Source organism: Bidens hawaiensis, unplaced genomic scaffold, assembly GCF_021521415.1.
Source record: "Bidens hawaiensis isolate Kalapana, Puna unplaced genomic scaffold, B.hawaiensis_p1.1 tig00025569_1, whole genome shotgun sequence".
Lineage (NCBI taxonomy): Eukaryota > Viridiplantae > Streptophyta > Magnoliopsida > Asterales > Asteraceae > Bidens > Bidens hawaiensis.
In genome coordinates this window covers 1-15,868 of record NW_027494082.1, presented here as the reverse complement: position 1 = coordinate 15,868, position 15,868 = coordinate 1, and the positions used below count along the sequence as shown (strand labels likewise).

At 36.4% G+C, this 15,868-nt stretch overlaps 1 protein-coding gene across 1 annotated transcript; it reads right to left on the bottom strand.

Annotated features, from left to right (window-relative positions):
- Nucleotides 1–10,762: 10,762 nt before the first annotated feature.
- On the bottom strand, nt 10,763–13,814 carry LOC143571747 (secreted RxLR effector protein 161-like). Its single transcript, XM_077057088.1, has 4 exons — nt 13,356–13,814; nt 13,283–13,293; nt 13,031–13,115; nt 10,763–10,861 (listed from the first exon to the last, which is right to left on the bottom strand). Exons 1-4 carry the CDS (start codon nt 13,812–13,814, stop codon nt 10,763–10,765), a joined length of 654 nt encoding a protein of 217 aa, XP_076913203.1.
- Nucleotides 13,815–15,868: the final 2,054 nt, after the last annotated feature.

Below are 15,868 nucleotides of genomic sequence, written 5' to 3'. Positions count from 1 at the left end.
TTGGAAACTGAGCTATGGGAGAGAGAAATGTTGGGTGCTGATCACTTAGAACACGCTAATCGTTTGAATGAATTGTCATGTCTAGTAACATGGCTAATTACTCCTGAAACTAAGCGAAGTGAGCGCTATATTGGGGACTAACTCCATCGATAAGGAGTATAGTCAATTCTGTAAAATATACAACCTTTGGAAGGGTTGTGTCACAAGCCAGCATTGATATATTTGACTCTATGGGAAGCGGACTGGAAGGACGTTAGGTGAGACGTCGAGTGTTAAAGAAGAGAAATGATAACGGTATAGTGCAAAATAGTCTTTTGAATAAGTAGGTATGTCCTACAACCCAGAATTATACTGAGACTAGTTCTGGTGTGAAACATGAACCGCATGAAGGGTCCTTCCCTAAATGTGGAAAATATGGTTATCGGCAGGAAGAAGAATGTCGAGTGATAGTAGGCCACAGGTGTGGTAAAGATGGACGTAATGCCCTAATTGTAGAACCAATTATAGCCAAGTGAACCGGCAACCCCAACCCATTCGTGTACAACCACTCCGAACCCAACAGCTTCAATAACAATCCATCCAAAGAAACCAAATTATGCCAAACAGTTGTACTTGCTATGAATGTGGCAGTACAGAACGTTTCAAGAGAAATTGCCCGAAGTTGAACCAAGGTGTCGTGGGAAGACGAACCTCATGACAAGCATCAACCTTTGATCAAGCAAGGAGCCGTGCCTTTGTGAGTAATTCGAATAAAGCACCTCATGATCCAAAGGTGGTATTAAATATGTTGTAGTTTTAAATCAATAGGCTTCAGTGATATTTTTACGGTCGCCGATAGAAGTTAGTTTCTGTTAACCTCCTACCCTTTGGAAAGATACCGAATAGTGAAACTATAGAACCCTATACTGTAGAATCGCTAACGGTAAATCCCTAATGGTTAACTAAATTGTTCGGAATTGTCCTATTATTCTGAACGATTAACCTTTCCTTATTGACCTACGACCAGTAAAGTTAAGAAGTTTTGACGTAATAGTTAACATGGATTGGCTAACTCAACATGAAGCTGAAATCAAATATGAAAAGAAGATGATTAGAAGCTCTCTTTCGGACGATGAAGCGATTAGATACAGAGAAAAGTGTACGATTTAAAAGAAAACATACAGAAAATATCCCGGAGGTACGCGAATTTCCACAAGTTTTCCCAGAAGAACTTCCTGAATTACCGCCAACCCGACAGGTCGAATTCAGAATCGATTTAAAGCACCCTACCGACTTGCACCAACTGAAATGCAAGAATTATTGGATAAGGTTTTATATGACCTAGTTAGTCACCATGGGGTGCACCAGTGTTATTTGGGAAATGAAGGACGGAAGTGTTAGGATATGTATTGATTAGGGAGAATTGAATAAAGTGACGATCAAGAATAGGTATTCACTTCTTCGAAGTAAATGATCTGTTTAACCAACTGCAAGGGGCGATTTATTTTTCAGAAAATTGATCTTAGATATGGTTATCACCAAATGAAAAATCCAAGAGGAGGACGTTGCAACAACGGCGTTTCGGACTCGTTACGGCCATTATGAATTCTTATTTATGCCGTTCGGGCTAACAAATGCGCCGGACTTCATGGACCTCATGAATCGAGTCTGTAAACCCTACCTCGACAAATTCGTCATCGTGTTTATTGACGATATTCTTCTTTACTCGAAAAGTAAAGAAGAGCACGAGCAACACTTAAGAATAATTTTAGAGCTTCTGAATCAGGAGAAGTTGTATGCAAAATTCTCCAAGTGTAACTTCTGGTTACAAGAAGTGCAATTCCTCGGTCACGTTGTAAACCACCAAGGAATACACGTTGATCCGAGTAAGGTCGAAGCAATTAAGAATTGGCAAGCGCCTAAATCGCCAAAGGAAATCCGCCAATTCTTAGGCTTAGCTGGATATTATCGTCGATTTATAGAGAACTTTTCCAGCATCGCCCAACCTTTAACTCTCCTGACTCAAAAGGATCGAAAGTATGAATGGGGAGAAGAGCAGGAAACGGCGTTTCAAACGTTAAAGCAAAAAAAAAAAATTGTGCCAAGCGCCGATTTTAAGTTTCCCCGATGGAGACGATGGTTTTGTCGCGTATTGTGACGCATCGCGTAGAGGGTTAGGATGCGTGTTGATGCAGAATAATAAGGTTATAGCCTATGCTTCCCGACAGTTAAAAGTACACGAGAAAAATTACACTACTCATGACTTAGAACTGGGAGCGGTTATCTTCGCACTTAAAATCTGGAGACATTATCTCTACGGTACGAAGTGCACCATCTTCACCGATCATAAAAGTTTGCAGCACATATTCGATCAGAAAGAACTGAATATGAGGCAACGAAGATGGGTCGAGTTGTTAAACGATTATGACTGTGATATCCGTTATCACCCCGGCAAGGCTAACGTCGTAGCCGATGCCTTGAGTAGGAAAGATCGGGTTAAGCCATTGCGAGTGCGAGCGCTGGGGATGATAGTCCAGTCGAACCTTTCGGACCTGATTCGAGTCGCTCAACGTGAGGCGTTGAAAGAGGAACAATTGGAAAAGGAGGGACTTTACGGCAATGAGAAGAATTTCGAACAACGCGGGGACGAAATTCTCTATTTCAAAAATCGGGTTTGGATCCCGACCCTCCATGACCTTCGTGAATTGATCATAAACGAAGCGCATAGATCGAAATATTCCATACATCCGGAATCGGATAAGATATACAAGGATGTGAAGGAGATCTACTGGTGGCCGGGTATGAAAAAGGATATAGCAACGTATGTCGGTAAGTGTACGACTTGTGCGAGAATTGTGATATTACAACAACCGGAAGTTCCTGAATGCAAGTGGGAGTAAATCACGATGGATTTTGTGACACATCTCCCTAAGACGTCCCGAGGACATGATGCAATTTGGGTAATCGCGGATCGATTAACCAATCCTCGCATTTCATCCCAATCCATGACGATTACCACAATGAATTCTCGCCCAAGTTCATGACGGTGAAATGGTATCTCGTCGTGGAGTACCATTTTCAATTATCTCAGATCGAAATAGTCATCCTACTTCCATTATTGGAAGGCGGGGAAGGAAGCATCGAGAGCTTGAAGCTTTCTATGGGTGAAGTAATTATCACCAAATTGTTAAATTGAAAATGGGCGTCAACCAAGCCATTTCTTTCAAATTGATTCGTGAAACAACCAATCGGATTTATAATATTTAAGATAAGTTGAAAGCGGCGCGAGATTGGCAAAGGATTTATGCCAACATTCAAAGGAAACCATTGTCGTTGGAAAGAGGCGACAAGGTATTTTTAAGGCATCACCTTAGAGAGGTGATATAAGGTTTGGCAAAACCGAAAATAGCTCCTTAATATATTGGACCTCATGAGACTATCTCCATGATTGGTCATTTAGTTTATCTATTAAAGTACTCCAGGGGCTAAGTACTATACATGACGTTTTGCCATGTATACGGATTGAAAAGTACCTAAGCGATGAGGCAACGAAAGTACTACTAATGGAGGTACTCATAGAAGACATACTTGATATCATAAATAATTCCGTAGAGATAGTAGACGGGAAAACTAAACAGTTTGGACATACCAAGCTTTATTGATTAAGATTAAGTGGAATTCACAGCGAGGACCAGATTATACCTGGTAACGCGAGGGTGAATTCTGAAGGAAAAACCCCCACCTTTCTTTCGGAAGGGTATAGTGGGCATGTAAAATTTCGAGGACGAAATTTCTTAACGAGGGGAGAATGTAACGATTCCGACGAAACCAGGTATACCCTAACCGGTAGACAATAGCTATGCTATATTTAATGTCGGGTACATGAATTACCATAGTAATTATACGAGAATACATGGTTCACTGTATTGATTGTACGTGAATATATGATTCATCGTATTGAATATGCGATTAATCGATCGATAGTTATTGAAACCTGAACGAATCGAGGGTTCAATTATAGACGATATCTCTAATATTTAGTGATTTTACGGAGCATTAATGCTTCGGGATAAGTAAAATACGGCACAGACAAAGAATTTCGATTTAATGGTACGTCGGTACATTAAACGAAACCTTTAATACCAAACCGAGCAAGAGACGATCGATCAAGCCGAAAAAGATGCGCAACTATTAATAATATGATGTTCTAAGATAATAAATGCCATGGTTTAAGTTTTTAAAGTTTTTAAATCGGTTTTATATAAATTTCATTTTTTAAGCCGAAAACGACCGTTTTAACCTCGTTTTAAGCCGAATTAGACATTTAACCGAAAAACGAACTGAACCAGATTATCCAAAACATTATCCGGATTTCGAGAATCCAAACATGTGGCTAGAAATGGAGAGGTGGGTCCCACCCCACCCCCTCATATTCCGATCGGAAATGGGGTTATCCCCATGCTCTCATTTTTCTTTTTTACATCAAACATATCAACATTCTTCATCTCCTCTCCATTTTGTGATCCAAAATCCAGATTTTTTAGCAAGAAAACTCAAGGTAATTGCATATTGTGATGGCTAAATCTTGATTTTAGTTCCATATTTTGAGTTTATTTGCAAGAAAATGAGGTTTCAAAGATGAAAACCGATTCTTGCATGATCAAGTGATGTATACGGGTTATACAAGGGATCTTGGTCCAAGAAAGGAGTTAAACGAACCAAAAACGAATTTTTACGGTTTAAACTTTAGTTTTGGAACAATAACCGAAACCATAGTGTAAGAGGCTTGATCGTGAGTGTAACTTGCTTGGTATTGTGGTATGTTGGTTGTAGGTTCTGTGTTTAGTGGTAGATAAGGCGGAAAGACGAGTTTGTAGCTTGTAGTGGCGGAAAACAAAAGGTATATTCGGTTTATGTTCGGTTATGGATTTTTGGACAGATTGTGAACGGTTTAGAGTTAGGTCATGAAATTTTACAGAGGTGTTAAATACATGAAAATATGAGTTCTGTAAAATTTTGGTAATTTTTGGACAAAGGATGAATATTTGGTGAATTTAATGCTCGGTTTTGGCTAAAAATGGTGAAAAATAGTTAAATTTCATGAAAAATTCTGTAAAATTGCAGATAATCTTTTTATAACATGTATAAGTCACACACAAAATTTAGGTCATTTGGAGAAGTCTAAATAGGATTTTCGGTTAAACGAGTTCTAGGGTTTTCTAGCTCGGTTTTAGTGAAAATGGCATGTAAAGAGAGATTTTGGTTCTGGAAAAATTACAGGGGACTATGAAGATGGCAGGGGTCATCCAGGAAAAAATTGGGATTTTTCTAAGGTCGTTTGGTATTTACGACATATTTAGTGTTTAAATGGTGTTTAAAAATAGATAAATAAATTTTAAATATAAAAATTAATTCTGGAAATATTTTTTTAAAATTCCCCACTGTCAAAAATTGATTTGTGCAAAATTTCAAGATCCGAGACTAAACGGATAATTATTTGTGCTAAATAGAAAATAAAAACAAACTTTTAAAGCTTAAAACGCGTAAACCGGTAAAGCTCGCCTAAACGAGCTGACTGGTGTATAAAAACCCTAAAAATGAACTATTTTCATATAACTGAGTTAAACAAGTAAAAATAAATCATCCGAAAATAATTCGGATGATATGGGTAATTTTATCCGATAAAACAGTTTCCGGTGCACTAAAGACGGAAACGGGTCCCGCGGCCAATCGGGGCGTCTAAACCGAGTTCTAATTTCACAACTTTAATTAAATTATCAGTCAACAACTATTTTCGGGTCGTGTGTGACCAAACTCATTTTGAAACGTAAAATCGGATATCCGTGCTAGGCACGCAAAACGGGGAAAACAAACTAGTAGTAATTTTGACTATTGAACTCTAAACGATATCACAATCTGAGTCCGGAGAAGTGTTTCTGGGTTAACATTGCCCCCGGAATGGGTACAGTACTGGGTTAACAGTGTCCCCAGATGTACTGGTTAACACGGTTAAAGATTATATAAACTATAATTGTATAATAACGATCGTAGGGATCATATTACAGATTGGACGTGTTAACTGATAATGATTGTTGTTACCTGCTTGAATGTGCTAAGGTGAGTTTCACGAGCCCCTTTTTCTGAATGGTTTTTAAATATTTTCTCGGGGCGGAAGCATGTTACTACTGAAATGTTTAAGTACATACTGAACGCGTGGATTTGCGTGGATTTATATATATTTTATTGTACGGGAATCGTACGGAAATGTACTAAGATGGTAATTGTCTGAGTATCTAACATTCTAAGGCCCCGGAACACGAGTGATTAACTGAAAGCCGGTAGAGTGTGGATAGTACTATTGGTCTGACAAACCCAACTGGTCCGGCATGGATTTGCTGATGTTTCCCAGCCAGTTGCACATGTCTATTTTGTTGTTCTATATATTTTGCTATGTAATGTTAGGCATAGCGGTTTGGGGCAGGTCTGTGGGCGGAGTATGCCACGGGGTTGTGTGTGGATAGTCAGAGGTTTCACTTGTGGGCTCAGCATAATTACATCGATAATATTATATTATGATATGGATTTATCATGGTTTACTCAAATTGTGAAACTCACCAACTATTCTTAGTTGACCCGTTTTCTCACATGCTTTTCAGGTACAATTAAGATGAAGTGATTGCTTATGTGCTAAGTGCTTGATGTGTGTAAGATTTGCGTGCGGGATGTTAGGATACATTATAATAAATAGAATTATGTATCGTATTGTATGATGTGTGCATCACCTAGACGGTAATGAAATACGAGATAATGTAATTTGAAGTATATTAATGTATTCAGTTTTCTTTATAAACAATGTGGTTGATATCAGAGGTGTCTGTTGCATCCCGTTTACGTTTCCGCTGCGGTTACGGGGTGTTACAATGTTTTAGACCCAGAAGTCTTGGGTTTACTTGTCTCACTAAATGTTTACTTGGTTTGTAGGGGCTTCCAACATCTGATGATTTACGTTGGATAACGGATAGTGGAGCTTTTAGACACATGACAGGAAAGATGTCAAATCAATTAGAGGAGGCTATGTCGGATTTGCTGGTAACCAAGGAGGTCAAATAGTGGGTGAAAGAATATTGTCAAATGGCATAGTAATGTTTGATAAAGTTAACTCACGGAATTGGAGAACAAGTTGTTGAGCATTTCACAAATTTGTGACAAGAGATTCTCCACACACTTCACTAATAAAGAATGTATCAATTTGAAAACGGGGTACAAAATACCGGAAGAATGTGTTTTGATGAAAGCACCTCGAGAGAATGATTTGTATGTTTGGCTCTCTAATGTTTATCGTTCCATGATTGGCTCTCTAATGTACTTAACGGCTTCAAGGCCAAATATCATGTACCCAACATGTTTGTGTGCCCGATATCAATCCAATCCAAAAGTCTCACACCGCATAATAGTGAAAAGGATACTGGGGTATCTTAAAGGATGTCCTAGAATCGGTCTATGGTATCCTAAAGATGATGATTTTGTGCTGAGAGCTTATTCGGATTCTGATTATGTTATCTGTAAGCTGAACGTGAAATCTAAAACTGCTAGATGTCAATTCTCCGGCAGTAGGTTGGTCACATGGCAATTTAAGAAGCAAACAACCGTCTCTATGTCGACTTGTGAAGTTGAGTATGTAGTTGCCTCCAGTTGTTGTTCTCAGGTTCTTTTGTGATGCGCGACTACGGTTTGCATTTTCTGACTACTCCTACTTTTGTGGATAATTCTACAACTATTTCCATAACGAAAAACCCGGTAAATAGTTCTAAAACTAAACACATTAAAATACGGTATCACTTCATTCGTGATTGCTACGAAAAGAAGATAAGAGTAGATAAATTTCACACCGGCGAACAACAAGCATATCTGTTTACTAAAGCTTTTGATAAAAACATATTTTTGAATCTACAAAAGCTTAACGGTATTAAGAAACTTGGAGGTGGGAAGGAGAATGATTCCGAGGTTATGGATTCCGATCTTGAGTGACATTCATCGGAGTCGAGTTTTGTAAATATATTTTAAATTTTTTTTATTTTTGGGGGAGATATTTCTATAAAATACAAATACATTCAAATGTATGAAAAAGCTAAAAACATTGAAAAATAATAAAAAGCCAAAAACTTGAAAAATGCTCCACAAAAAGAGTTTCTGAAGCAAAAAGGGAATATGATAGTACATCGATCATCTAGTTCCAAATCCAGTAAGAAATAGGCTTAAAAGGTTGTGTGCTTAAATGTATTAGTGCATTGGTAGACTTTAAAACAAACAAGCGATGGATAGTAAGTGACATAAACTTAACTAGCCAAGTTGAAAGGGGGGTTAGTTCTATAACAAAAATCTTGGTAATTAAGGTAAAAATGTAATACCCTGTCATACTCAAGCCTTATGTTTTAGCATGATCACCTAAATTAAAATCTTTGAAATGTTTAAACTAGTGATTGGATCATCATTGATATATGGTTTTATTGCCATAAATCTTGTATTGATGGGACGCTTCAAATATCTAAACACCATTGAGTCTTTATGCGGTTTATCATCTGGGTATTCACAAAATGTGAATATTAAATTGCTTAATAGGGGAACCCAAGTCATTAAACTTGATCATTGCTGTACTTTGTACAAATTCATTATTAACTTGATCAACCATGATTTTAGACATACATTATTCCTCCCTTGCGCGTGTCTTAATATCAGTAAGAAACGGACCCCAGGGGATACAATTTCTGCAAGCCATATAGATGAAATTGTGCATACTCAGTCATGGTTAAGGAAATTTGGGGTATTGCTTGATAACGGGGGTATACCTTGTTGTGAAGGTTGTTAAAAATTTTGAAATGTTGTGAATTTGAAAATGCCAATATATTCTTCGATGGACCTTCCTGACAAGAATTCAATTTGTTGAAGGTTCGTGTTGAAGAATAGGATGTTCGTATTGAAAGTTTATCTGAAGAAAATGGTAGATTAAGGCAAGATAATGTTTAAATAAAGGCAAATTTATTGGAGAGTAAAAGAAAACGTTCTTCGCAACCTGATTTACTGAACTAGACATGAAATACTTTGTGATTATTGAAGAGAAGCTAGGTATATGTTTGTTATCAGAAGCAGAGAAGGCAGATGACACTGTGTTTGAGAGAGTGCGTCGGGGAGATGTTGGTTTGGAAGAATGTGAATTCAGAATGATGTATGATAAAAAGAAGGCTGATTTGAAAGGTAAAGGAAAGGTTGTTGAAGAAACAATTATCTTATCTGAAGATATTGTTACTAAGCAAATTGTTGGATCATCTTCTATGATGGGTGCTACACAACAACCCCTATGGTGACAAAACTTGTGTTGGATATGGTTATTTATGAACCAAAGGTTGATGAACCTTTGGTTGTGGAACCATTGGAGTTGGTCCAATTGTTGAAGAAGATGATGATAATTAAGATGAGGAAGATGAAGGTAAACTTGATTTATCTGTTGGTGATTCTTATGAAGATCTAGATGATGATTTTGATGATGATGATGATGATGATGATGACACTGGAGGTGGAACTGGTTTGTTGATAAGTTCCAAAACTAGCAAGACGCTTGGTAAGAATGTTCGAGAAAGTCAGAATTCTACAACATGAAAGTACTGGTGAAAAATCTGCTGAAGATACTGAGGTGTATGTTGTTGATCCGATTGCAACAACGTTGTTTCAAATGAAAGGTGCAGTTTATGATGCTAAAGAGGGTGGGATTGTCATGACTAGAGCTGATTTAGCGAAGATGTTGGATGCTACTAAGGATGAATCCAATTTCGATTATAAACGTGAAATGGATGGAGTTTGTGATGATAAACAGGAGTTCATCCCTTCTGATAATTAATTTTTAGAAGAGGTGTTGGAAAAAGAACCTGTAAGATATGTTAAACCGAACAATACGGAATTCGGTGAATTTAGAAAAGATTTTGATGAGGAGATTGATATGATAAGTCAGAAATTTGATGATTTTGGTAAGTGGTTGAAGATGAGGTGACTAGTAAGAGAAAGTGAAAGACCGGATTCCAGATCATAAGATGTCATAGTATACAAGCAAATGCAATACGACATGGACCGAATAAGTTATGTTTACTATACTAAGCTATAAGGCGGAAACAAATAGCAAAGGAATCAAACGCATAACAGTTCATCTCAACAATCACTCTTGAATATATATAACAATGTCAGAGAGTACACGTGATTTTCAAAATATTTCTTCAAAGATTATAAAATATGACAAAGTTCGACCTACTTATACATGATGGCCTATGGGCGTATAAGCCTACAACATTTATTATACAAGCGTATAAGACTTATATGTTGGGAACAAACTTATACGTCCTTAACAATCTATAATGACCAAAAACCAGCTCGTTAATCCTATAAGATCTAGCATTAGACATTTTGCTCTAACAAACTCCTCCTTGAATGATGCTAGATACTTGTAATCGTCATTCGGTCATATCAAAAACTTTTTACCCATTATGTACACCTAGTTTCTTTAATAGACCTTGGTCATATAAACTTCAAAATTTGGATCTATCAAATTAGCCATGGCTGCTTGACATCACCCCAGGCATCCGAAGATTCATTCGGTTGACCTTGGTCGAATCTAGTATAGTGACAAAAGAACACCATCATATATTCCAACCTTCTATCCTATATTCTAATAGATTATATAATGAGAATTAATCCTCCATCTTGTGGAAATTAGACTTGAAATGGAATCTTGTAACAATCATATCGTCCTTTCCTTGCAAATCCTTGAGTAAACAACATCTACATCATCATTCGAATCATCATCATTTGAATCATCAACTTCTTTAGACCAAACCATCTGCAATTTCACACACAAACAATGAATATCTGAATATGGCCTTGAATATATTAATCAAAGATTCCGCACACAATCGTTAATTTTGACTTTTCAAACACCTTAATTTTGACTTTTTCATAATACGTTGACTTTATAATATAACAATGATTATCAACAAATAAGATCAAATATCATCAACATGACTCAAAATACATCATTTTAGTTACCAAATCAATCAAAAATACAACTTCAACAGTCAAATCAATCAAAAATACAGCTTCAACAGTTCAATTTCGAGTTTTCAAAGACCTTTCTGATTTTATCCAATTTTTCAACATTCACGTAATACAATATATGAGAAATGCATTGGGTAGACATTAACATACCTGAATTGTAGTATAACCGACTCAAAACAGATGTTATTAGAAATTTATGATTGATAGTTTTGTAAGAGTTTAAGCTGAATTGCAGCTAACATAATAGCCATAACTGAGTATTAATTCTAAAACTATTAGTTTGTCGGCCATTCTCGAAAATCCCGTTTACAGTAGATCCACTAGATACTTCTAAACTCTATTATGTTTGTTTAACAGAAAATATCTATATATCTCAAACATATACGCCCTTATAAGTAGAATATACTTATCTGTTGTATATGTTTGAAATATACACCGTATATGTGTTAAACTTTTACGTCGTATATGTAATAAAAACATATACTCCATGTTTAATATATATCCGCTTGACATGTAAGTAAAACATATCAAAACATAAAATCCACACTTTTGAATCCAATCAAGTCCAAGTTAATGACCTTGAATAAATTCTTTAACATTTAATCCCATTTTGAAAAAATTTTAACATAAACAAACACCTGATTCAGATTCTGGGATCTCCAAACCCGATTAATCATTTACCAAAGTCGAAAATAATATAGAAATGTAAAATCTTTTTGGTTTTCGATAACTGTAAACAAAACAAATTTTTTCAAAACACTATTTGCAAACAATAAAACATGAGCAGTAAGAAACTTATTTTTGTGAGTTGAGCAAGGACTCATATTGATCTATTTGTTCTTCCATCACGGTTATATATTTCAGCTTTATTATGTCTGATGTTAGGTCAGTCATTGGTATTGTTGTCCACATAAACTTTTAAACAAAATATTCGAGACATTAGTGATATGATTAATGTTCAATTAAGCACACAATATCAGATAGTGATCAGATTCTAATCTTGATTCAGGCTTAATTTGATTTTTACCATGACACCCCAAATTGACGTAAACCTTAGAATCAACAGATCAAAACATTTTTAAACTTTTTGATTTTGAAATGTTAGAAACAACGTTCCACAACAAGGCATACCCCTGTTATCAAGCAATACCCTAAGTTTCCTTTACCATGGATGAGTATGCATGATTTCATCTGTCGGCTTGCAGACATTGTGGCCCTTGTGGTGTGTTTCTTAATGGTAATAAGATGCGATCAAGGGGATAATGTATGACTAACAGCGTGTTTGATCAGATCAGTAGTGTAAGTTGTACTAAGTACAAAGTGATCAAGTTTAATGAATTTTCAGGGTTCACTCTTTAAGCACATTTTAAATATTCACCGATATGATAAATCGCATAAAGACCTAATGGTTCCAAAAACTTAAAGCATCCCATCAATACAATAATTAAGGTTATAAAACCATACATCGTTGAAGTGTAGATTATATACCAGATGCTTAAAACACTTTTATTAATTCTTTATTTTTGGTGATCTACCGAAACACAAGGCTTGAGTATTGCAGGCTATTACAATTATGCCTCATTACCAAGACTAAATGCTAGAATTCTAACCCATATTTCAATATGGCTAGTTAGGTTTATATCACTTTTCTATTGTTTGTTTTAAAGCCTACAAATGCACTGAACATTAAGCAATAGACTTTTATACTTAATTTAACAGTACTTGGAACAAGAAGATCAATGTACTATCATTTTCCTTTTATGCTTCAAAACTCGTTTTGAGGTGCAGTATCTATTGTTTTTGAATTTTTCACCTTTTTCAATGTTTTTGAATTTTAAGATTTTTAAAATGTTTTGTATTACCCCAAACCATTTCTCCCCCTAAAACCAAAAACTATTTGCAAAATTTTGATAGAATATATACAAAGAAACGTAACCTTGATGAATGGTTACACCAGGTCGGAATCCATAACCTCGGGATCACACTCTTTCCCACCTCCCAAATCCTTAATACCATTAAACCCCAACAAATACAAAAATCTGTTTTTTATCGAAAGCTATAGTAAAAAGATCGACTTTTTGTTCGTCGGTGTGAATTTTGTCTATGGTTACCAACTTCTTTTCGTAGCAATCATGAATGAAGTGATACCATATATCTATATGTTTATTTTTAGAGTGATTTACCGGGTTTTTTGTTACGGAGATACAGCAGTGTTATCTACATAAAGTAGTAAGAAAATTCAAACCATAATCGCACATCTACTGTTGAATCCATAGAACCTGAGAACAGCAACTAGATGAAGCCACGTACTCAGCTTCACAGGTAGAGAGCGATACAGTTGTCTGCTTCTTATATTGCCATGTCACCAACCTGCTACCAAAAACTTGACAGCCGACTGTGGTAGACTTAGCATTTAGCTTACAGCTTCCATAATCTGAATCAGAATAGGATCTTAGCTCAAAAACATCATCTCTTGGATACCAAAGACCGACCCCTGGACATCCCTGTAGATACTGAAGTATCCGCTTCACCAACGTCAGGTGAGAGACTTTTGGATTGGATTGATATCGGGCGCATAAACAGGTAGGATACATGATGTCTGGCCTTGATGCGATGAGATACATGAGAGAGCCAATCATGGAATGGTAAAGCATCTCATAAACCTTCTCCCCGGTGGGATCAGGACCGATTCCATGATTAAGAAGAACAGGAGTGCTGATTGGTGTTGAGTCAACCATATTGAACTTCTCTAGGATATCATTGACATACTTCGTCTGATGTATAAAGATACCATCATAGCCGTTCGACTTGTAATCCCAAGAAAAACTTCAATTCTCCCATTGCGCTCATCTCGAATTTCGATTTCATCACATCCTCAAATTCCTTGCACAGATGATCGTTTGTTGAACCAAAGATGATATCGTCAGCGTAGACCTGGACTATCAGTAAATGACCATCTACTTCCTTCGTGAAGAGTGTACAATCAACGTTACCACAAACAAATCTATTGTCTAACAAATGTTGAGACAATGTTTCCAAGCTCTCGGGGCTTGATGTAATCCATAAAGAGCTTTGTCGAGCAAGTACACCTTGTCTTTGTGGATCGGATCAACAAACCCCTGTGATTGTCCCACATAGACTTTTTCACCCAATATTTCATTAAGGAAAGCAGACTTCACATCTAGCTGATAAACCTTGAATCCTTTCCATGATGCAAAATCTAATAATATTCTGATTGCTTCAAGTCTGGCCACGGGAGCGTAGACTTCATTATAGTATGTTCCTTCCCATTGGTTAAATCCAAGAACCACCACCAATCCGAGGGGGAGTCTGTTGGTACACGAAACGTTCTTTCTCTTTCGTCTTGTTAAAGGTCAGTTAATAGTAGTGTTAAAACGTAAAAACACGTTTTGCGAAAATCATAGGCAGCGGATATGATCATGACCAGCGCATGTGTTCACATGACCGTATATGATATCCGTTAATGTAGGATCCGTGTAACTATCTTATACAGGTTATATTGTCATATACGTTGCTGGATTTTGGACATAAACGTTGGTGACAAGCTGGTCCCGTATATGTATGTGGAGGATACGGCTTCTTTTCTCCACATATTGATTGATAGATATGTTGTAATGCATCGATAATGACTTCCACGGCTACGGTTTTCCACATTTAGATTGATATAATGGACTGATACATTGTCTTGTGGCCGTATATTATTGGTGAACATATACGTGATATCAACTTGGACATATACGGATGTCAATGCACTTATACGCAAGTTAGATGCTGCACTATAAATAGTTTGTTAGTTTCATTTGGTAAGCTTCTGGATCATTTTTCTCTTATTGTTATATTTTCTGATCCAGTCAAGCTCATGTACGTAATTGTCATATATTTTGTAATTCACTACTATCAATAAAATTTGAGCTTATACGAGATATCTATCGTGTTTTTCATATTGTACCTATTTATGCTCAGTACATTAAAAAGTTGAATCAGTTGTTCGTAAACGTCGAAACATGATTCCGATCCCGGTCATGAACTTTTAATTGGTATCAGAGCCGTATTGCCCCAATTCTACTTGAGAAACTTGATGTTTATCTCGTTTCTATCATTTTTATGCATTTTGTGTCGTTGTAAACCGAAGCTTGATGATGACATATCGATGGAGGTAGAAGCTTGATGATGTCATATCAATGGAGGTTGAAGATTAAAAGTATTAAATGTTTATATCTTATCTTTACATGAATATATCAACATCTATAATCCATATATAAGTAAGTACATGATTTATATATCATTTGGTTCTACATGATTATATGTTCGGGTATGAGACTCGACATATACGTGTGTTCACGTTGAAGAAGAACATAGACGAGAACATTATGAGTTGTCCTCACTTACATATTAATGATTTAGCGATGCGTGTGGAGATAAGATCTTAACAAACGAAGAAACAGAATGCGATAGTAATGCGGATGAATGTTTAGAGATGTTTCGAAGATTTTATTTTAGACGACCAAGTTTAAACTATTATTCTTGAAGGTTCGAAAATGTCAAGGGTTTAAACAAACAAGACGAAGCAAAATCCTAGGTGGAGTCTGTTGGTACACGAAACATCTTTCGCTTTCGTCTTGTTAAAGGTCGGTTGATAGTAGTGTTAAAATGTAAAAACGAGTTTTGCGAAAATCATAGGCAGCGGATATGATCATGACCAGCGCATATGTTCACATGACCGTATATGAAATCTGGTTTTGTCTTGTTTACACTTGAAGACCCTTTTGGT